The sequence below is a fragment of the Delphinus delphis genome, chromosome 13, assembly GCF_949987515.2.
Source record: "Delphinus delphis chromosome 13, mDelDel1.2, whole genome shotgun sequence".
NCBI lineage: Eukaryota > Metazoa > Chordata > Mammalia > Artiodactyla > Delphinidae > Delphinus > Delphinus delphis.
The window spans coordinates 6,995,695-7,018,499 of record NC_082695.1 but is presented as its reverse complement, the minus strand read 5'-3'; the positions used below and the strand labels follow the sequence as shown (position 1 = coordinate 7,018,499).

Sequence of the window (22,805 nt, the reverse complement as noted above, 5' to 3'; positions counted from 1 at the left end):
AGTTTGGAAGATGTCTTAAAAATGTACTTTTAAGTTCAAAACTTCTTTTTCCTCTTGTTGAAGATGAAGTTCTTCACATAGGCTTAGAGACATGTTTCATTTGTACATGTTGCTTATAAGAAGTTTGCAAATGAAACAATGATACTAGTTTACATTTCTGTGGCCCTGCGAGTCCCATAAACAAGGCCCTGTGAGACTGAGTGAAGGTCTCCCAGGCAGTAAAAGGCACAGAAGCTTGATCAGAATTTGGCAGATCCAGACGTCAGCACCCTTTCCTTTGTGCTGTCTTCCTTAGGCTGCCCGCTCAGGCAGGTGTCAGCAGAGTTCCATACCTCTGTGTCTTCAGTGACCAACTTGTGAAATAGGCGGACTCGCTCCACTTTGACCCCAGATAACCCAGCCACGTAGGAAAGTATCAAATCTAAGGAAACAATTCTATTTCGTGCAACAGTAGATTATTCTAAAGTCAGATTAAGGCAGTATTGAAATATATTTAAAATTATCCTTGAATGCCAAATAAAGTAGCTGGCTTTTGTTTAGGGGCCGTGCTGTGTCCAAAACAAGTATCTCTGAGTGCTGGGAATGCACCCAGCCTGTGATCATGCTGTTAATGGAAGAGGTGGGTAGAGCTGAGAGCAGCCGGAGTCCCAGATGCCCTGAGGGCGTCACTTCCATCCGGAAAGAGCTACTGTTTTACTGTTTCCTTTGTGCATAGAGTTGAATTCACAGAAACTAAATGCGACTCTACATAAACGTTGCAAGTGCACTACTTTTATAGGCTTTTGTTACGGTGTTGACTCACCTAATGCAAAGAAAGAAATTCAGAATTGAAGAGACGTAAGTTTTAAACCCGACGCCGTGGCTTTCACTGTGCCACGAGGCACAGTTCTCAATTCTGTGCACGAGGATTACCTTTAAAAGTAAAATGAGGGCTTCCCTGGTGGCGCAGTGGTTGAGAGTCCGCCTGCAGATGCAGGGGACACGGGTTCGTGCCCCGGTCCGGGAAGATCCCACATGCTGCGGAGCGGCTGGGCCAGTGAGCCATGGCCGCTGAGCCTGCGCGTCCGGAGCCTGTGCTCCGCAACGGGAGAGGCCACAACAGTGAGAGGCCCGCGTACCGCAAAAAAAAAAAAAGTAAGATGATGCGGGACTTCCCCGGCGGTCCAGTGGTTAGGACTTTGCCTTCCAATGCAGGGGGTGAGGGTTCGATCCTTGGTCGGGGAGCTAGGATCCCACATACCTCGTGGCCAAAAGGGCAAGTCATAGAACAGAAGCAATATTGTGGCAAATTCAATAAAGACTTTAAAAATGGTCCACATCAGACTTCCCTGGTGGCACAGTGGTTAAGAATTCCCCTGCCAGTGCAAGGGACACGGGTTTGATCCCTGGTCTGGAAAGATGCCACATGCCGCGGAGCAACTAAGCCCGTGCGCCACAACTACTTAGCCTGCACTCTAGGCCTGTGAGCCACAGCTACTGAGCCCATGTGCCACAACTACTGAAGCCTGCGTGCCTAGAGCCCGTGCTCCACAACAAGAGAAGCCACCACAACGAGAAACCCGCACACCGCAACGAAGAGTAGCCGCCTCTCGCCACAACCAGAGAAAAACGCACGTGCAGTAGTGAAGACCCAATGCAGCCCAAAATAAATAAATAAAAAAAAAATTTTAATGGTCCATATCAAAAAAAATCTTAAAAAAAAAAAAGATGATGCTGCAGACCCGTATCAGAAGGGCTGAGCGTTAAGCGCGTTTGGCCAGGAGGTGGTGGCTTTCATAGATCGCTCCTCACGCTTTATTCCGCCTGGTCCCCAGTGACCGCCAGCAGACACTTTTGCAGAAAAGCTGTCCAGGTAGAGTTGCTGTCTCCAGCAAAGCTCATGCCTTTGTCCTTAAATGGTTTCTGTGACACTCCAAATGTAAAGCGATAATAATAAATATTTATATTCTTTTTCATCCACGAGAAAAATGACGTGGAAAAAGTGCTTTGTTAATAAACCATAGACGTTGTAAACTTTGATTTAGGTTGCACCGGATTTACTCAAAACCGATTCATGTGTTAATAATTAGAGGGTCAGTTTATGCATTTAGCCTGTTATAAAGAACTTCTTATAAAGATAGTGGGTTTTTTTAGGTGAGAAATTTATTGTTGATCTATCACTTCTCCGTGAATGAAATTATTTCCCCTTAAGCCTAATATTAGTATTTTGTTCCTGTACAAGTCTTCGTATAGCACTTTAGATCTTTCCTTTCTGGGGGTTCTCATCTGCCAAGTTCTGAAACTTTTCAAAGTACTGATTTCTCATACCCCAACCCTAGTGACAGCAAAGTGTCTGTGTTTCAGCAGAATGTTTATGGTCTTTGTAAAAGAATGAAGATTTAAAAAAAAAAACAAAAACCTCTGCTCTGTCTTTTTGTGCTAGAAAATTGGGTGTAATACTATGTATTTTAAAGAAAATTCTGAATCTTAATTACCCATCAGGTAAAGAGTTTTCAAGAAAAAGAGAGTCTGCAAAGGAGTGCTGGACTTTCATTAAAATGGAAAGACAAGTTTGTCTACCTATGGGGTCACCTCATAGGTCCAAATATCTTCAGTTTTTGCTCAGTGAGAATACATACAAGTGGCCTGATTGTGAGATTATATCAGATTGACTTACATACTGGTGAAAATAGTGGTTTTTTTTTTTTTTTTTTTGCCCCTTGTAATGTTAGTTCTTTTTCTGTTGGTAAAGGTAATATGCTGTTTGGATTTTTACAAGGAGAATGCATTTGTAAGTTACCTGTGTAATGTGAATAAGTAAGTAAAGAGTAAAGTAATATGTATTAAATTTAGAGATTTAGAAACCACCCCCTCAAAAAAAAAGAGGAAAATAATTGTCACTAATCCTTCCATCTAAACAATAACTTGATACTTCAGCATGCTTTGCTCTCAGCCTTTTTCTATGCTTATTTACACACACACATGTAATTTGAGCAGAGAGTTGGTACAGTTTTGAATACTTTTTTGACCTAACATTAATTATATTGTGAAAGTTTTCAAATTTGGTGAAGGATCTAGTCAGAATCACTGATGAAAGCTCTTTCCAGGCATCCATTTTGCAAGTTTAAAATTCAGGAAGGAGGGGGGGCAAAAAGTTAGCCGCGCATAAACTTGTCGGAAATGAAGAGGTTTGTGTTGATATGGGCTGGTGAAAAACGTTTTAATAATATTTGTTCTTAAATAGTAGAGAGAGACAAAAGGAAAGACGAGTTACTGGATATCGCAAAGTCAAAGCAAGAACGCATGAGCGCAGAGCTGCATAATCTGCGACAGGTAGGCTCCCACTTACCTTCTCCGTTAGGTGGGAAACGCTTATAAACAAGCATCAAACTAGGAAGAGTGTGTGCCCAGTGATTTTGTTTATGATGCTTTTGATCCCGACGACGCGAAAGGTGTATCACATTAACCTAGCAGATAGGGTCTTGCTTATGGTAATTAAAGGTCAGGAGACTAGTTACATTAACAAATCTCAGTGCTAACATAGGAAAAATAAAAGCAAACACATTCAGCCTAGTTCTTTAGTCACTGTCTGATCTGTGTTGGCATTTCAGAGTGCCAGTTGTTGGCTCAGTTTAGCTTTGTTGTTACACTTTATTTTGATTTATCAATATCTATGGCAGATTTACATAAAACAACAGCGTGATCTGCAGTTTCTTAATTTCAATGTGGAAAGTTCTCAGGAATTAATACAGATATATGACTCAAAGGTGGAGGAATCAAAGGCCCTGGAATCCAGGTAATCTTAGTATGATGCTATTAATATGATCTTATATGTTATTCCATCGTTCAGTCAATATTTGTTAAGTACCTGCTGTGGGCCAGTACTTAACTACTGTTTGGTAGGTAGTAGGGAATAAATGTATGTGACCTAATCCTGGGTTGTAGTGAGAATTTTAGGCATGATCTTAATTTAACCATTTGATTAAATTCATTAAACACATTATTTGTGTGTTTGTTGTGTAGAAGGCTTGGAGCTAAAGTAGAAGTTACAGAGATGAATCATTTATTCATTCATTCAGCACTCAGTATTTTAGGCACGGGCTAGGAGTAGGGAAAAGGAAGATATATTGGGCATGGTACTTGCTTAAAATAATGCCAAAGAATGGTATAAATAACTGCAGTAGAAGTTCAGCTGAGGGTGAGCTCTGCTCTCAGCCTGATTTTCCCATTTTCCTTGTGAATAGGGGGAGACGTCTACTCCTACCTATAAAAGGCAGTGTGTGAATTAAATTGGTTTCTGTAAAGTTAAAATATAAATATATGAGGTCTGGTTTAATTTAACAAGCATACAACTGCCCCACAGTTAAACTGAGTCCACTTTTACAAGCAGAAATGGTACAGGGAGTCATGGAAAGGAACAGGAATTCAGGGAGTTCCCCATCACCGCACATAGGAGCAGAAGCTGGGCTGGATGACGCAGCTCCTTTCCCCGGAGGGTGGAGTTCAGGATGGGGGTGGTCAGAGTTGCAGGGAGGGATGTAAGGAGCAGCTGTTGCTACAGACAGTAGAACTGGAGACTCACCCACACTTTGCTGCATTTGCTGTACTCTTCTTCGAGGTCTTTTGCTGGGGGTTGTCGCACCATCGCTCTGTATCCCAGCTGTGGCTGCTACTCATAAACACAAGACCAACCCAGCGACCTCTTGCAGGCAGAAGCCCCTAACCTATTGGCTCTTTCTCCTTTTTGCACTGCATTTCTCCTGGAAGGTACCTGGGCTGGATGATTGAGGTTATTCTTTAAGAACATAAAGTGGCTTATCCCATTCTAGAAGGAGGGATCAGAATCATACAGATTAGAACACCTGAATAGGTGTGACATGAAAAACTTTGACAGTTTATTAGAAGGTTTATCACAATGATTTTTATTTTATGCACATGTGGTGTCACTTTTACCTTAGACCAATTTTCCATATATAGATACACAGGCATCCAGCAGGTGAATGGGAGGGTCATGAATGCAGTAGGTGAGCACATCTGGCACTTGCCAATTTATCGTTGTACCTTGACTCTCCATTGCCTTTCAATCCTGACTTTATGTCTATTTAACTGTGAATTAGGAAGAGAAATAACAGATCAATCAACGAGTATTTACAGAACACTTAGTGTATGTTAAAGGCCGTCTTAGGTTCCAGGAGGATTAAAAATGCTTCTACATGTGAACAAAAACCTTAAGAATCTTTTTTTTTTTTTTTTTTTTTTTTGCGGTACGTGGGCTTTTCACTGCTGTGGCCTCTCCCGTTGCGGAGCGCAGGCTCAGCGGCCATGGCTCACGGGCCCAGCCGCTCCGCGGCATGTGGGATCTTCCCAGACCGGGGCACGAACCCGTGTCCCCTGCATTGGCAGGCGGACTCTCAACCACTGCGCCACCAGGGAAGCCCCCTTTTTTTTTTTGTTTTTTGCGGTACGCGGGCCTCTCACTGTTGTGGCTTGTCCAGTTGCGGAGCACAGGCTCCGGACGCGCAGGCACAGTGGCCATGGCTCACGGGCCCAGCCGCTTCGCGGCATGTGGGATCCTCCCGGACCGGGGCACGAACCCGCGTCCCCTGCATTGGCAGGCGGACTCTCAACCACTGCGCCACCAGGGAAGCCCCTTAAGAATCTTTTGACAAAACTTTTATATGTATGAAACAGTGAATGATATAGTTATAATAAGAAATTTGCTATCTGATTAATTAGATATATATTAATATAAACAGTAAGATAATGATTTGCAGTATGGAGAGTCAGTGCAGTGGACATTAAGGATGGGAAGAGGGGAGTGGGTGTGGTGGTCGGCAAGACTTCCTGGAGGAGGTTGGGCTAAAATTGGGCTCCAAGAATATAAAAATTCTACCTCATATTTTCAGCTCAGACAAATGGGTCTTACTAGGGTTTAGCTCAGCTGATGAGGTTTGAGTGAAATATTTAGAACGACAGTATCAAGTGTATCTTATAACTTCCGTTTTTTGTAATGCCACCATAGCAGAGAAATGTGTTTATCAGACCTTGAAAATAACCACCTAAAAGTCGATTTTAAGAGGGAGGAAAATCAGAAGTCATTGGTTAAGGACCAAAAATTTGAGACCACGTTGGTTCAGCAAAATAAGTCAGACGAGAGCTCTTATGATGTATGCAAAGAGAAGAAACTACAGGTTAATACTTCATTTGGGGGAAAAAGTGTAATTGCTATCTCATCTCTACTTGCAAAAGACTTAGTGGAGAAACAAAAGTCTTGGTCTCTGGGAGGAAAAATCCAGACTGAACCCGAAAACAAAAGTACATTTTGCAAGATCCACGCAAAATCACCCAAAGGTAATGGAGGTGGGATCCAGAATGAAGAGAAACAACGCTCGGAAACGTCAACATCTGTAGCCGATGAAAAGTGGCATGACATCAGCCTTTACCTGGGCCTGGCCAACTGTTCTGGTTCAAAACAACCAGAAAAGCTAGATGTCAAATGTCAAGATCACCTGGAAAGGTCTGGAGTCTCATGTTGCCATAAAAGCGAAGCCTGTCTGGATGAAAGCGACATGTGGGAATCCAAGTGCTGCCACCCGAGTAGCTTCATAATCGAAGCTCCAGGCCACCTGTCTGACGTGGAATGGATGAGCATCTTCAAGCCTTCCAGAGCGCAGAGAATCGTGCGCCACAAATCGGTGTGCACTTGTTCGGAAAGTGCCAGCGGGACCAAATACAACTCCTCTACCAGGTCAGTCTTGTTTCATGTTTGTAAACACCCAGGGAACCTACTTACTGTTCTGAGAACTCTAAAAGGGCTGCAGTAGCCACTTCATGCCAACTGTGAAACGGAAAGCAGAGTTTACAAACAGAAATTGCGGTTTGACAAACGGTTTCCTCTTTTCATCACAGGGTAGGCTGTTGAGTTTTTGATTGTACAGAGGCTGTGTTGGATTCCAGTGAGAAGTTTGTGCCTAGGACAGCTTCTGAGGCAAAAGTTTTGCTTAAAAACAAAGCCAGTTGTCATGAGCTGAGCAAACATGTTTTATTTTAAAACGAACGGGGAGGTCACTTTACAGGGTAGAATGCTGCTGCGGAGCATTCCTCAGCCAGGATCCTTTTGAATCGATAAGCCGTTTCTTTCATGTCCAGATTACATTCCCTAGACCCCAGATAAGACATTCTTTTTGCCCCCATTGGCTTATTTACACATCCAACTGCTTTGGCCTTTGTGTTTACGTTACATTTCCCAAACTTTGTTACTTTTAAAAATCATGCAGGAGAAAGAATATTTGTATCTAATAAGCTGGTAACAGTTATTGGTTTCTTTTTTTCCAGTTTTATTGAGATATAACTGGCATACAGCACTGTATAAGTTTAAGGTGTTCGGCATAATGATTCCAGTGCATCAGGAAATGATGACCACAGTAGGTTTAGTGAACATCCATCATCTCATAGAGACACAAAATAAGAGACAAAGAGAAAAATATATTTTTTCCTTGTGATGAGAACTCTTAGGATTTACTTTCTCAACAACTTTTTTTTTTTTTTTTTGCGGTACGTGGGCCTCTCACTGCTGCGGCCTCTCCCGCTGCGGAGCACAGGCTCCGGACGCGCAGGCTCAGCGGCCGTGGCTCACGGGCCCAGCCGCTCCGCGGCATGTGGGATCTTCCCGGACCGGGGCACAAACCCGTGTCCCCTGCATCGGCAGGCGGACTCTAAACCACTGCGCCACCAGGGAAGCCCTCAACAACTTTTATATATAACCTACAGCAGTGTTAATTACATTAATCCTACTGTACATGAAATCTCTAGTTCTTATGTATCTCGTAACTGGAAGCTTGTGCCTTTTGACCACCCTTATCCAACTGGTTTTTTTAAGAGAAAAAAAATGGATTAGTTTCTGGCATATGCTGCATTTTTCAGGCTCATCTTACTGTTCGAATTGCTGAATCTTGTAGTTAGTTGAGGGGTGCTACACTAATGTCTGCTATTGTTAAAGCAAACCTAGCTCTTTGATCTTAAATTACAGAAAGGATGAAGCCTCTGTTTTGAGAGCCTTATTTTAATCATCACATTGACTTTCATAGGACTCTATGATTAAACTTCCCTTCTGGTATTTTCATTGTTTGGATTATCGTTTGGCCCTTTTAGAAGCCTGAGTCGCTTAAAAATCATAGTTATTCTGTCAGCAAAAACTGGTTTTTACACTAAATATTATCTATTCATATTTGGTTTTTAAAGATCATCTTAGATAATTGCAAGTACCAGGAGGGCACAACTTCCTATTTTTCACTATTGAACAAGAACACGCATATATTAAGGGAAAAGCTTGTGTTAAGTAGTTTTAAGAGCAGAGCGGACGCATATTAAACTTAGTGTATGAAAGAAATTCAAAGACAATTTCAGACTTTTCTTTCAAGGCCCTTTTGACCTCCGTGGCTTGAAATGATTCAAGTGACTTCTCGTTCTGCCAGCAGAGGCCAAGGCATCGCATGACAAACGCGTGATTAAGTGGAAAAGATAATGATGTTTTCCTGTTTTTCCTTAGATTATACGAGCTTCTGTACCTACTTCATCACCTGACTAAAATGGTCACATTTATACCACCGTTCCATTTGCCGTACAGGGGTTTACTGTGGAGGGGGCAGCCGCCGCGGCCTGCTCTGCCTGCCTCACGGGGCCTGTGGGAGGAAGAGGTTTCCAGGGTCTCTTGCTCTCAGCTCTGCTTTGAGCCCGGTGTTAACAACGCACCAGAAACTTAGCTGCACGTGTCTGTTCTCTAACTACTGAGACCCTATGGAAGAATCAAGGACCCACAACAGTGCCATTCTGCTTTCACAGAAGGACTCGTAAAAGACCATTAACAAAAATCAGTCTCAGAAACCAAAAACCTAGAATCTTCCAATGTTTAACCTTACTCTGTATTCATTTTTTTTCTCTTTTGGATGATCTCGTCTCTCACACCTTCTTTTCTTTGCTTTTTTTTTGTGGGTGTGGGGAGGAGGGCAATTCTCTCTTCTGTAGTTACCCTTTAACGAGGAATTTGGTTTTAATTCTTACTGCTAAAGGTATGCATTCATTTCTAATATTCTACACAAATATTCTGCTCAAGTCTCTAATGTTCTATTCAAACTTGAGCTTCATCATCAGAAAAGAAAACATTTTTTTTTTTTGTCCTGTTGAGATACTTTCAAGTATAACAGTATTGGTGACATGTGTCTGCTCTTGTTTCAAGATGCCTGTTTTTGTTTTTGTTTTATTATTCACAGTGAGCTGATTGCCAGCCAGCAGTCCCACTGTTTGGGTTCTTCAAAATCTGCCTTAAGAGAGGATGAGAAGTTGATAGAGACGGAGTCCTCTTCTGATAAAAAGAACTCATCTAAGATTTTGTTAGTCAACAAAGATGCAGCATTGCCCAGTGAAAAGGTTTGTATTTCGCTTAGAAATACCCAGCTTATTCAAGCAAGACTTCTCCCCAGCATGCTTTTTTTTTTTTTTTTTTTCGGACACGCAGGCCCAGCGGCCATGGCCCAAGGGCCCAGCCGCTCCGCGGCATGTGGGATCCTCCCGGACCGGGGCACGAACCCGTGTCCCCTGCATCAGCAGGCAGACTCCCAACGACTGCGCCACCAGGGAAGCCCTCCCAGCATACTTTTAATTCCCCTAGAGCACTACTGTTAGTGTGCTTAATTTTGGCTATTCTTCAGGTTTTTTTTTTTTTACTTATAGGACTTTAATTTCTATTACTTAACTGAAGTCATAATTATTTACCTTCTCTTTTCTTTAAATATCCTATAGATAACTTCAGGTAGGATGTCCCTCAGGCCCTCCAGGTGACTGATCTATCTATTTTTAATAAATATTTTAAACACACAGAAAATGAAAAATACAAGTTACTATGTACTTACATTCGGATTTAACACGTTGACATTTTGCCATATTTGCTTTATTTTTCAACTTGTGAAATAAATAAAATGTTACAGATAGAGGGTAAGTTCGTGTGCCATTCTGCCTGTGCCTACCCTCCACCCCCACCAGTTAACCACTACCCTGAAGTTGCATCCATGCTTGCTTTATGCGTTTATGTTTTACATAAAAGTGTATACTTAAGGGCAGGAATAGAGACGCAGACGTAGAGAACAGACGTGTGTACACAGCGCGGGGGAAGAGGGGGATGAATTGGGAGATTGGGATTGACATATATACACTACCACGTGTACAACAGATAGCTAGTGGGCACCTGCCGTATAGCACAGGGAAGCTCAGCTCAGTGCTCTGTGGTGACCTAGATGCGGGGGTGGGGGAGGGGGGAGGGGTGGGGGAGGGAGGGAGGGAAGTCCAAGAGGGAGGGGATATATGTATACACGTAGCTGATTCACTTCGTTGTACAGCAGAAACTGACACAACGTTGTAAAGCAACTATACCACAATTTAAAAAAAAATTACATACTATTGTTTTGTTTAAGATGTACATGAATGGTAAACTGCCGTCTGTATCCTTTCTGATGTGATTTTCCAGCTTTGTCAGTGTTTTGTGACCTTCATCTGTGCTGACACCGTGGACCTATAGCCTCTTCATTTTGATTGTTGCTTGATGTGCAGGGTCCAGTGATTGAATAAACCGTAGTCTGTCCACGGCCCTACAGACAGGCAGTGAGGTTGTGTCTACAGTGTCGTTATTGTGGATGAGCCAGTGTTTCCAACATGAATGGGGTCCCCCTTGCAGGTGGTTCGTGAAGAAAATAAGTTCAAGTAAACTTAGTTATTTTTGGTGTTATTTTGGGAAGATATCCGGGAAGATGAGTTGGGTTCAAATCCCGGTTTTGCTTTGTCTTAAGCTCAGTGACGTTAGTACAGTTATTTAATTTCTTTGAGCCTCAGTTTCTTCGCCTGCAAATGTGCAGTTATAACATCACAGTTGCTTGGTTTAAAGGGGATATTGGAGGGCCTGGCCCCTAATGGGTATTTGATGACTGTTAGTTCTCTTTGTTCAAAATTGACTGCACCAAAGTGTTGACTAGGATCCGGAGCACCTGGGACTTTTGTTCACTGATGGTGAGACTGTAAATGGTAGAGCCACTCTGGAAAACACTGGGTACTTTCTATTAAAAAACTACTTAAAAAAAAAATTAAATATACACCTACCGTATGACCCAGCTGTTCTACTCCTAGAGAAATGGAAACATACGTCCACAGAAATATTAAAGCAGCTTTATTTGCACTCGCTAAAAAAACTGGAAACAACCCAAATATACTGCAGTAGGTGAATAGATAAAACTGTGGTATATCCATACAATGGAGTACTTCTCAGCAATAAAAAGGAATGAACTATCTATACACATACAGCATAGGTAAATCTCAAGATAATTATGCTGAGTGAAAGAAGCCAGACAGACAAAAGTATGTAATGCATCTATATAAAACTCTAGAAGATGCAAACTAATCTCTGGTGACTAAAAGCAGATCAGTAGTTGTCTGGGAATGGCGAGGAGGCACTCATAGAGGCAGGAATTCCAAAGGGCCAGAGGCGTGATAAACGCGACCCGTATTCATTGTGGGGATGGCTTCATGGGTGTGTACTCATGTACACATGTATGTAGGAAGTCATCAGATTGTACACTTAATTAGTTATTTTTGGGGGCGTCGGGTCTTCGTTGCTGCGCGTGGGCTTTCTCTAGTTGTGTCGAGCAGGGGCTACTCTTCGTTGCGGTGCGTGGGCTTCTCATTGCGGTGGCTTCTCTTGTTGCGGAGCACAGGCTCTAGGCGCGCGGGCTTCAGTAGTTGTGGCATGTGGGCTCAGTAGTTGTGGCTCGCGGGCTATAGAGTGCAGGCTCAGTAGTTGTGGTGCATGGGCTTAGCTGCTCCGTGGCATGTGGGATCTTCCCAGACCGGGGATCGAATCCGTGTCTCCTGCATTGGCGGGCGGATTCTTAACCACTGCGCCACCAGGGAAGCCCCTGTACACTTAATTGTACAGTTAATTGTTATGTCCACTGTGGAAAACTCACAGATTGTACACTGTGGAAAGCTTTTTACACAAAGTTGAAAATTAAATAAGAATAAACAAACTAAGGCATATTTCCACTTTTTTTTTTTTTTTTTTTGCAGTATGCGGACCTCTCACTGTTGCGGCCTCTCCCGCTGCGGAGCACAGGCTCCGGATGCACAGGCTCAGCGGCCATGGCTCACGGGCCCAGCCGCTCTGCGGCACGTGGGATCTTCCCAGACCGGGGCACGAACCCGTGTCCCCTGTATCGGCAGGCAGACTCTTAACCACTGCACCACCAGGGAAGCCCTCCACTTATTTTTAAAAGCTAACAAGATTTAGTGTTAAAGTTGCATTTTTCTAAGTATTTTGACCTGGTAATTACAGCCTTGGCAAGTTGATTTAAGAGAGGTAAACAATGCCTAGGATTCTCTTATCACATGGATGTTACTTAATTAGTTGTAGTAAGTTCTGTTTAAGTCAAATTATTTAGCAAAGTAGGTTCTAAGAAATAAATGGAATTTGGTTCTTCTAGTGTTTAATGCCCTGCTTTGATATGTAATACCTAAAGTCAAACATTGGGCTTCCCTGGTGGCGCACTGGTTGAGAGTCTGCCTGCCGATGCAGGGGACACGGGTTCGTGCCCCGGTCCGGGAGGATCCCACCTGCCGTGGAGAGGCTGGGCCCGTGAGCCATGGCCGCTGAGCCTGCGCATCCGGAGCCTGTGCTCTGCAACGGGAGAGGCCACGGCAGTGAGATGCCCGCGTACTGCAAAAAAAAAAAAACAAAACAAAACGAAAAATAAAGTCAAACATTAATGAACAGTTAACATTTGTGTTTGTTACATTGTACTTGTAAACATAAACAATGAAAAGTGCTTCTTGATTTCATGAATGCTGGAATTGTGTTGCTTTCCCAGGATGATTTTTCTCCCACAAGCAAGCTTCAGCGTTTGCTGGCAGAATCCCGTCAGATGGTTACAGATCTGGAGCTGAGCACTCTGCTCCCCATCAGCTCTGAGAATCTCAGCAGCACCGCCAAAAATGTACGTGCTTCCTTTTCTTTTGACCCCATCTGTAGTATGCAAACACTCCAGTCGTTGTGCGCAAACGTCCCTTTCTGTTAGAATGAAAGGGGAGGAGGTAGCAGGCTGGGTTTAAGGAGAAAGAGAAAGTCATACTCAGATGTCGCCACACCCAGACTTCCTCTTTCCAGTTACCTGGGCACATGCACGTACATTCTGGGGGATTTTTAAAAAATATTTTATTGTAGAAAATTTCAAATACAGATGTAGAAAGAATACTTCCAGTCACAGAGCTTCAGTAGCCATCGGCTTTCTGCTGTTTTGTTTCATCTTCCCCCATCCGTACCTGTTTTCTCCTGAAACTTTTTTTTTTTTTTTTTTTTTTACGGTCCGCGGGCCTCTCACTGCTGTGGCCTCTCCCGTTGCGGAGCACAGGCTCCAGACGCGCAGGCTCAGCAGTCATGGCTCAGGGGCCCAGCCGCTCCGCGGCATGTGGGATCTTTCCGGACCGGGGCACGAACCCGCGTCCCCTGCATCGGCAGGCGGACTCTCAACCACTGCGCCACCAGGGAAGCCCATCTCCTGAAACATTTTAAAGCAAATCCTAGACATCATATCATTTCACTCATATGTACTTCATTCTGTAGCTCTAACAGATAAGGACTTCTTTCACACCCAGCCAAATTAACAGGAACTCTTTAATTTCGTCTAATGACTAGACCACGTTAAGGTTTCCCCATTTATCTCAAAAATGTCTTTTTACTCGTTATTCAAATCAATACTCAACCGCGGTCCATACTTTGCACTTGGATAAGTCCCTTAAGGTCTCTCTTAATCACTAACAGTTCCTTCTCCTTCCCTCCCTCCCTCTTTCCTTCCTTCCTTCTTCTCCCTCCTCTTTCCTCTTCTTCTTTCATTGTTTTTTTTTTTTTTTTTTTTTTTTTTTTTGCAGCACGCGCGCCTCCCACTGTTGTGGCCTCTCCCGTTGCGGAGCACAGGCTCCGGACGCACAGGCTCAGCGGCCATGGCTCACTGGCCCAGCCGCTCCACGGCATGTGGGATCTTCCCGGACCGGGGCACGAACCTGTGTCCCCTGCATCAGCAGGTGGACTCTCAACCACTGCGCCACCAGGGAAGCCCCCAACCTTGATTTTGTCGGTCCATTTGATTTTAGCCATTCTAGTAGATCTGAAGTGGCATCTCGTTGCCATTGAATAATTTGCATTTTCCTGTTAACCTAATGATGTGCATCTTCATGTGCTCTTTGGCCCTTCATATGTCTTCTTCTGTGCAGTGTCTTTAAGTCCTTTGCCCATTTTTAATTTGATTGTTTCCTTTTATATTAATTGAGTTGTGAGAGTTTTTCATATAGTCTAGACACAAATTCTTTATCTTTTGTCAAATATATTATTAATATTTTCTCCTGGTTTGTGGCTTGCCTTTTCATTCTCTTAAGAATAAAAGAGCAGAAATTTGAAATTTTGATGAAGTCCAATTTATCCTTTTTTTTTTTTTAATGGTGTGTTTTTTGTTCCAAGAAGTCTACCTCAAGGTTGTGAATATTTTCTCCTCCTAGAAGTTTTTTGGTTCTGTTTAGGTCTATGGTTTATCTCTTATTTAAATTTTGTGGATGGTGTGAAGTAAAGATCAAGGTTCATTTTTCTCCATACAGACTTTAGCTCCATCATCGTCATCATTTGTTGAAAAGACTGTCCTTTCTCCATTGAATTACTTTCAGCATCTTTACTGAAAATCCGTTGACTGTATATTCAAGGGTCTGTTTCTGGAATCTCCAATCCGTTCCATTGATATGGTTGTTCTCCTTACACCAATACCACACCAAATTGATTACATAACTCTATAGGAAATCTTGAAATCAGTATACATCCTTGACTTTGTTTGCAAAATTGTTTTGCCTATTCTAGGCCCTTTGCCAGGTCCATAGCAATTTTAGAGTCAACGTGTCAGTTTTTTAAAAGTGCCTTCTGGTATTGTGATTTCATTGAATCTACGGATCACTTTGGGAAGGATTGACATCTGTGAACAGAGTATATCTCCAGTTGCTTAGGTCTTCCTTCTTTTCTCTTAAACCATATTTTGTAGTTTTCATTGTAGGGGTCTTACACATTTCTTTTTAATTTATTTTATTAATGTATTAATTTTTGGCTGCGTTGGGTCTTCGTTGCTGTGCATGGGCTTTCTCTAGTTGTGTCGACGGGCTTCTCATTGCGGTGGCTTCTCTTGTTGCAGAGCACGGGCTCTAGGTGCACAGGCTTAGTAGCTGTGGCACACGGGCTCAGTAGTTGTGGCTTGTGGGCTCTAGAGCACAGGCTCAGTAGTTGTGGCGCACGGGCTTAGTTGCTTCGCAGCATGTGGGATCTTCCCGGACCAGGGCTCTAACCCATGTCCCCTGCATTGGCAGGCGGATTCTTAACCACCGCGCCACCAGGGAAGCCCCATTACACATCTTTTTAAAAATTTATTCCTAACATTTTGTTTATTGATGCCATCATATGTGGTATTTTAAATTTCATTCTCAAATTGTTTGTTGATGATATAAAGAACGATAATTGCCTTTTATAAATTGCATCTTTGCTACCTGGGCTCTTTGGTGGGGCTGATGGCAGACTGTGGGAGGGCTCATGCCAAGGAGTACTTCCCAGAACTTCTGCTGCCAGTGTCCTGGTCCCCATGGTGAGCCACAGCCACCGCCCACCTCTGCAGGAGACCCTCCAACACTAGCAGGAAACTTGCACAAGCCTCTTAGATAGCCTCATCCACCAGAGGGCAGACAGCAGAAGCAAGAAGAACTACAGTCCTGCAGCCTGTGGAACAAAAACCACATTCACAGAAAGATAGACCAGATGAAAAGGCAGAGGGCTATGTACCAGATGAAGGAACAAGATAAAAACCCAGAAAAACAACTAAATGAAGTGGAGATAAGCAACCTTCCAGAAAAAGAATTCAGAATAATGATAGTGAAGATGATCCAGGACCTCAGAAAAAGAATGGAGGCAAAGATCGAGAAGATGCGAGAAATGTTTAACAAAGACCTAGAAGAATTAAAGAGCAAACAAACAGAGATGAACGAACAATACAATAACTGAAATGAAAATTACACTAGAAGGAATCAATAGCAGAATAACTGAGGCAGAAGAACGGAAAAGTGACCTGGAAGACAGAATGGTGGAATTCACTGCTGTGGAACAGAATAAAGAAAAAAGAATGAAAAGAAATGAAGACAGCCTAAGAGACCTGTGGGACAACATTAAACGCAAAAACATTCACATTATAGGGGTCCCAGAAGGAGAAGAGAGAGAGAAAGGACCAGAGAAAATATTTGAAGAAATTATAGTTGAAAACTTCCCTAACATGGGAAAGGAAATAGCCACCCAAGTCCAGGAAGTGCAGCGAGTCCCATACAGGATAAACCCAAGGAAAAACAGGCTGAGACACATAGTAATCAAATTGGCAAAAATTAAAGACAAAGAAAAAGTATTGAAAGCAGCAAGGGAAAAACGACAGATAACATACAAGGGAACTCCCATAAGGTTAACAGCTGATTTCTCAGCAGAAACTCTACAAGTCAGAAGAGAGTGGCATGATATACTTAAAGTGATGAAAGGGAAGAAACTACAACCAAGATTACTCTACCCGGCAAGGATCTCATTCAGATTCGATGGAGAACTCAAAAGCTTTACAGACAAGCAAAAATTAAGAGTATTCAGCACCACCAAACCAGCCCTACAACAAATGCTAAAGGGACTTCTCTAAGTAGGAAACACAAGAGAAGAAAAGGACCTACAAAAACAAACCCAAAACAATTAAGAAAATGGTCATAGGAACATACATATCGATAATTACCTTAAACATGAATGGATTAAATGCTCCAACCAAAAGACACAGGCTTGCTGAATGGATACAAAAAAAAGACCCATATATATGCTGTCTACAAGAGACCCACTTCAGACCTAGGGACACATACAGACTGAAAGTGAGGGGATGGAAAAAGATATTCCATGCAAATGGAAATCAAAAGAAAGCTGGAGTTAGCAATACTCATATCAGACAAAATAGACTTTAAAATAAAGAATGTTACAAGAGACAAGGAAGGACACTACATAATGATCAAGGGATCAATCCAAGAAGAAGATATAACAATTATAAATATATATGCACACAACACAGGAGCACCTCAATACATAAGGCAACTGCTAACAGCTATAAAAGAGGAAACTGACAGTAACACAATAATAGTGGGGGACTTTAACACCTCACTTACACCAATGGACAGATCATCCAAAATGAAAATAAATAAGGAAACAGAAGCTTTAAATGACACAATAGACCAGATAGATTTAATTGATATTTATAGGACATTCCATCCAAAAACAGCAGATTACACTTTCTTCTCAAGTGCGCACGGAACACTCTCCAGGATAGATCACATCTTGGGTCACAAATCAAGCCTCAGTAAATTTAAGAAAATTGAAATCATATCAAGCATCTTTTCTGACCACAATGCTATGAGATTAGAAATCAATTACAGGGAAAAAAACGTAAAAAACACAAACACATGGAGGCTAAACAATACGTTACTAAATAACCAAGAGATCACTGAAGAAATCAAAGAGGAAATCAAAAAATACCTAGAGACAAATGACAATGAAAACACGACCATCCAAAACCTATGGGATGCAGCAAAAGCAGCTCTAAGAGGCAAGTTTATAGCTATACAAGCCTACCTCAAGAAACAAGAAAAATCTCAAATAAACAATCTGACCTTACACCTAAAGGAACTAGAGAAAGAAGAACAAACAAAACCCAAAGTTAGCAGAAGGAAAGAAATCATAAAGATCAGAGCAGAAATAAATGAAATGGAAACAAACAAAACAATAGCAAAGATCAATAAAACTAAAAGCTGGTTCTTTGAGAAGATAAACAAAATTGATAAACCATTTGCCAGATTCATCAAGAAAATGAGGGAGAGGACTCAAATCAATAAAATTAGAAATGAAAAAGGAGAAGTTACAACAGACACTGCAGAAATACAAAGCATCCTAAGAGACTACTACAAGCAACTCTATGCCAATAAAATGGACAAATTCTTAGAAAGAGATAACCTTCCAAGACTGAACCAGGAAGAAACAGAAAATATGAACAGACCAATCACAAGTAATGAAATTGAAACTGTGATTAAATGTCTTCCAACAAACAAAAGTCCAGGACCAGATGGCTTCACAGGTGAATTCTATCAGACGTTTAGAGAAGAGCTAACACCCATCCTTCTCAAACTCTTCCAAAAAATTGCATAGGAAGGAACACTCCCAAACTCCTTCTATGAGGCCACCATCACCCTGGTACCAAAACCAGAGAAAGATACTACAAAAAAATAAAATTACAGACCAATATCACTGATGAGTATAGATGCGAAAATCCTCAACAAAATACTAGCAAACAGAATCCAACAACACATTAAAAGGATCATACACCATGATCAAGTGGGATTTATCCCAGGGATGCAAGGATTCTTCAATATACGCAAATCAATTGATGTGATATACCATATTAACAAATTGAAGAATAAAAACCATATGATTATCTCAATAGATGCAGAAAAACTTTTGACAAAATTCAACATCCATTTATGATAAAAACTCTCCAGAAAGTGGGCATAGAGGGAACCTACCTCAACATAATAAAGGCCAGATATGACAAACCCACAGCAAACATCATTCTCAGTGTTGAAAAACTGAAAGCGTTTCCTCTAAGATCAGGAACAAGACAAGGATGTCCACTCTCACCACTATTATTCAACATAGTTTTGGAAGTCCTAGCCACGGCAGTCAGAGAAGAAAAATAAATAAAAGGAATACAAATTGGAAAAGAAGAAGTAAAAGTGTCACTGTTTGCAGATGACATGACACTATACATAGAGAATTCTAAAAACGCCACCAGAAAACTACTAGAGCTAGTCAATGAATTTGGTAAAGCTGCAGGATACAAAATTAATGCACATTAATCTCTTGCATTCCTATACACTAATGATGAAAAATCTGAAAGAGAAATTAAGGAAACACTCCCATTTACCATTTCAACAAAAAGAATAAAATACCTAGGAATAAACCTACCTAGGGAGACAAAAGACCTGTATGCAGAAAACGATAAGACACTGATGAAAGAAATTAAAGATGATACCAACAGATGGAGAGATATACCATGTTCTTGGATTGGAAGAATCAATACTGTGAAAATGACTCTACTACCCAAAGCAACCTACAGATTCAATGCAATCCCTATCAAATTACCAATGGCATTTTTTACGGAACTAGAACAAAAAGTCTTAAAATTTGTATGGAGACACAAAGGACCCCGAATAGCCAAAGCAGTCTTGAGGGAAAAAAACGGAGCTGGAGGAATCAGGCTCCCTGACTTCAGACTATACTAAAAAGCTACAATAATCAAGACAATATGATACTGGCACAAAAACAGAAACATAGATCAATGGAATAAGATAGAAAGCCCAGAGATAAACCCACACACTTATGGTCAACTAATCTATGACAAAGGAGGCAAGGATATACAATGGAGAAAAGACAGTCTGTTCAATAAGTGGTGCTGGGAAAACTGGACAGCTACGTGTAAAAGAATGAAATTAGAACACTCCCTAACACCATACACAAAAATAAACTCAAAATGGATTCGAGACCTAAATGTAAGACCAGACACTATAAAACTCTTAGAGGAAAACATAAGAAGAACACTCTTTGACATAAATCACAGCAAGATCTTTTTTGATCCACCTCCTAGAGTAATGGAAATAAAAACAAAAATAAACAAATGGGACCTAATGAAACTTAAAAGCTTTTGCACAGCAAAGGAAACCATAGAGCCAAAAAGACAACCCTCAGAATGGGAGAAAATATTTGCAAACAAATCAATGGACAAAGGATTAGGACAAAATATATAAACAGCTCATGCAGCTCAATATTAAAAAAACAAACAACCCAATCCAAAAATGGGCAGAAGACCTAAATAGACATTTCTCCAAAGAAGACATACAGATGGCCAAGAAGCACATGAAAAGCTGCTCAACATCACTAATTATTAGAGAAATGCAAATCAAAACTACAATGAGGTATTGCCTCACACCAGTTAGAATGGGCATCATCAGAAAATCTACAAACAACAAATGCTGGAGAGGGTGTGGAGAAAAGGGAACCCTCTTGCACTGTTTGTGGGAATGTAAATTGATACAGCCACTGTGGAGAACAGTATGGAGGTTCCTTAAAAAACTAAAAATAGAATTACCATATGATCCAGCAATCCCACTACTGGGCATATACCCAGAGAAAACCATAATTCAAAAAGACACATGCACCCCAGCGTTCATTGCAGCACTATTTACAATAGCCAGGTCATGGAAGCAACCTAACTGCCCATTGACAGATGAATGGATAAAGAAGTTGTGGTACATATATACAGTGGAATAATACTCAGCCATAAAAAGGAACGAAACTGGGTTGTTTGTTGAGACGTGGATGGATCTAAAGACTTTCATACAGGATAAAGTAAATCAGAAAGAGAGAAACAAATATCATATATTGACGCATGTATATGGAACCTAGAAAAATGGTACAGATGAACCAGTTTGCAGGGCAGAAGTTGAGACACAGATGTAGAGAAGAAACGTATGGACACCAAGGGGGGAAAGCCGCAGGGTGGTGGGGATGGTGGTGTGCTGAATTGGGAGATTGGGATTGACATGTATACACTGACGTGTATAAAATTGATGACTAATAAGAAAAAAAAATGAATCTTTGCTAAATCCACCTATTCTAGTAGATTTTCTGTAGCTTCTTAGGATTTTCTACATACACAGTCATGTCATTTGTGAATAAAGAATTTCTTTTTCTAATTTTTATGCCTTATTTCTTTTTCTTTACCTTATTGCTCTGGCTAAGACTTCCAGATCGATACTGAATGGAAATAGTGAGGGCGAACATCCTCGCCTTGTTCCATGAAATACTCTCTCTGGTGGCATTTCTTGCTTAGCTCTTCTTCACATTGGAATTTTGTTAGACTCAGAGTTCTATGGGGCAGTTTCTGTGTGACAGATGATCTGAAACTAGGACATTAACCATTTTAGAATCAACATGCTCACTGCCACTAGGTTCACCAGCTCATTGCAAAGATTACCTTAAAGAATAGTGGGCTCCCTGAATCGTGATTTTTTAAAAGTATTTGTGCCATGTGTGCCGTATAAGCTTTTCAGAGTAGAAACCATGATGGACTTGTGGTGTTTTCTAGGAAGATTTTTTTCTTGACAAAATCTTTGAAGCATTAGTGAAGTAGTTTATTTACATTGGGGCAGAACATATTTTTAAGTATTGGTGATGGTTTTTAAATTTTTTAACAGCTTTGTTAAAGGATAACGTGCATACCATAAAGTTCTCCCATGTAAAAGTGTACAATTCAGTGGTTTTAGTATATTTACAAAGTTGTGCAACCATCACCGTAGTCTGACTGTAGAACATTTTCATCATTCCAGAAGAACCTTGTACCCACTGGCAGTTTCTCCCCACTCCGCCTCCCCTAGCCTCGGGCTGACACTCATCCACTTCCTGTCTTTATGGATTTATTGGGCAGAGATTTTTCATCAGAGTTTTTTGAATAGAATTCAGGGGATCCATAAACTTTGACGGGGATAAAAATTACACTAAGGTTATTTTTATTAACCTCTAATTAAAATGTAGCACTTCCTTCAATTATGAATATAGGAAACAAGCCATCATAGTACATACTACCTGTGACTCTTGTCATTAGTAGAGATCACAGAGTTTCCTACCATATTACTGTTATTACGGATATCTTGACATATCATTTACACTTAGTACTACCTCAGCATTACAGACCATTAGGCCTGCTGCTAGATCTTATTATTTAATGCACTAATAAAAAGGATATGTATTATTATATCACAGTCCTGTTTAATACTTTGATAACCACAGTTATATCTGCCGTAATGCGACATATGGGTTCCTAAAAATCACCACACAGTGCAAACCTGCACAATAAAAACCACACAGTTTATGGGGAAAATGGGATTTTGAGCATAACACTCAAAAACTTTATCAGTGACCCATTTTTTAAAAGGACAGAAATGTAATTTAAACGGTAGTACAGTTTTATACATGTTAAGTAGTTAAGAAATACACAAATATTGCCATAAATGTGGCACTTTACCTTGAAAAAGACCTGAAGTCTGCAGGTAGAACTGGGCGTCGGAGAGGAGGTTGCAGCTTGTGACTTACTGGAAAGTGGTAGAAGGAGGGTTAGTGGATGGAAAGTCGTAGCAGCAGATGTGGATGGATGTGGCTCGTGACACTCCGCGGGTGGTGATGGAGGGGCGTGGGGCGTGTATTCGTACACGGCCCGGCCCAGTTCACCTAGTGTTTCTCGTGGACAAAGTCGCACATTAACAAACACAAACTTCACATCATGCTCAGGTTGTTCCCTAATATATCCGATGCGTTGGAACAAATGTATGTTTTCAAAACAAGTGTCATAGCAGAACCAACTGTATTTCAGAATAACCTCTCCTTTAGGGTTTCATGTTAAATTCCTACCTAAGATGTAATCAGGAGCTCCCTCACTTTTGTCCTCGTAGCACAGCTGGGAGTGTGTTTGTGTAACATCTCCATCAGAGTGCGTGTCACAGTACATGACAGCTGATTACATCCATGGGTCTCTGCTCCTCCGTGCGTGCGTTAAGGAGCCCCTCTCACTCATCCTGGCTTCCCCAGTGTAGCACAT

The 22,805-nt window shown here is 41.4% G+C and overlaps 1 protein-coding gene across 1 annotated transcript in view; it reads left to right on the top strand.

The window, feature by feature from the left end:
• The window catches only part of CCDC62 (coiled-coil domain containing 62), a 28,647-nt gene extending 13,925 nt beyond the window's left edge, over nt 1-14,722 (top strand). Inside the window, exons 7-13 of the mRNA XM_060029345.1 lie at nt 2,732-2,770; nt 3,224-3,312; nt 3,660-3,775; nt 6,002-6,727; nt 9,249-9,405; nt 12,885-13,010; nt 13,942-14,722. Coding sequence (XP_059885328.1) covers nt 2,732-2,770; nt 3,224-3,312; nt 3,660-3,775; nt 6,002-6,727; nt 9,249-9,405; nt 12,885-13,010; nt 13,942-14,139 — 1,451 coding nt within the window. The 3' untranslated portion in view covers nt 14,140-14,722. The remainder of the gene's footprint in view (nt 1-2,731; nt 2,771-3,223; nt 3,313-3,659; nt 3,776-6,001; nt 6,728-9,248; nt 9,406-12,884; nt 13,011-13,941) is intronic.
• Nucleotides 14,723-22,805: the final 8,083 nt, after the last annotated feature.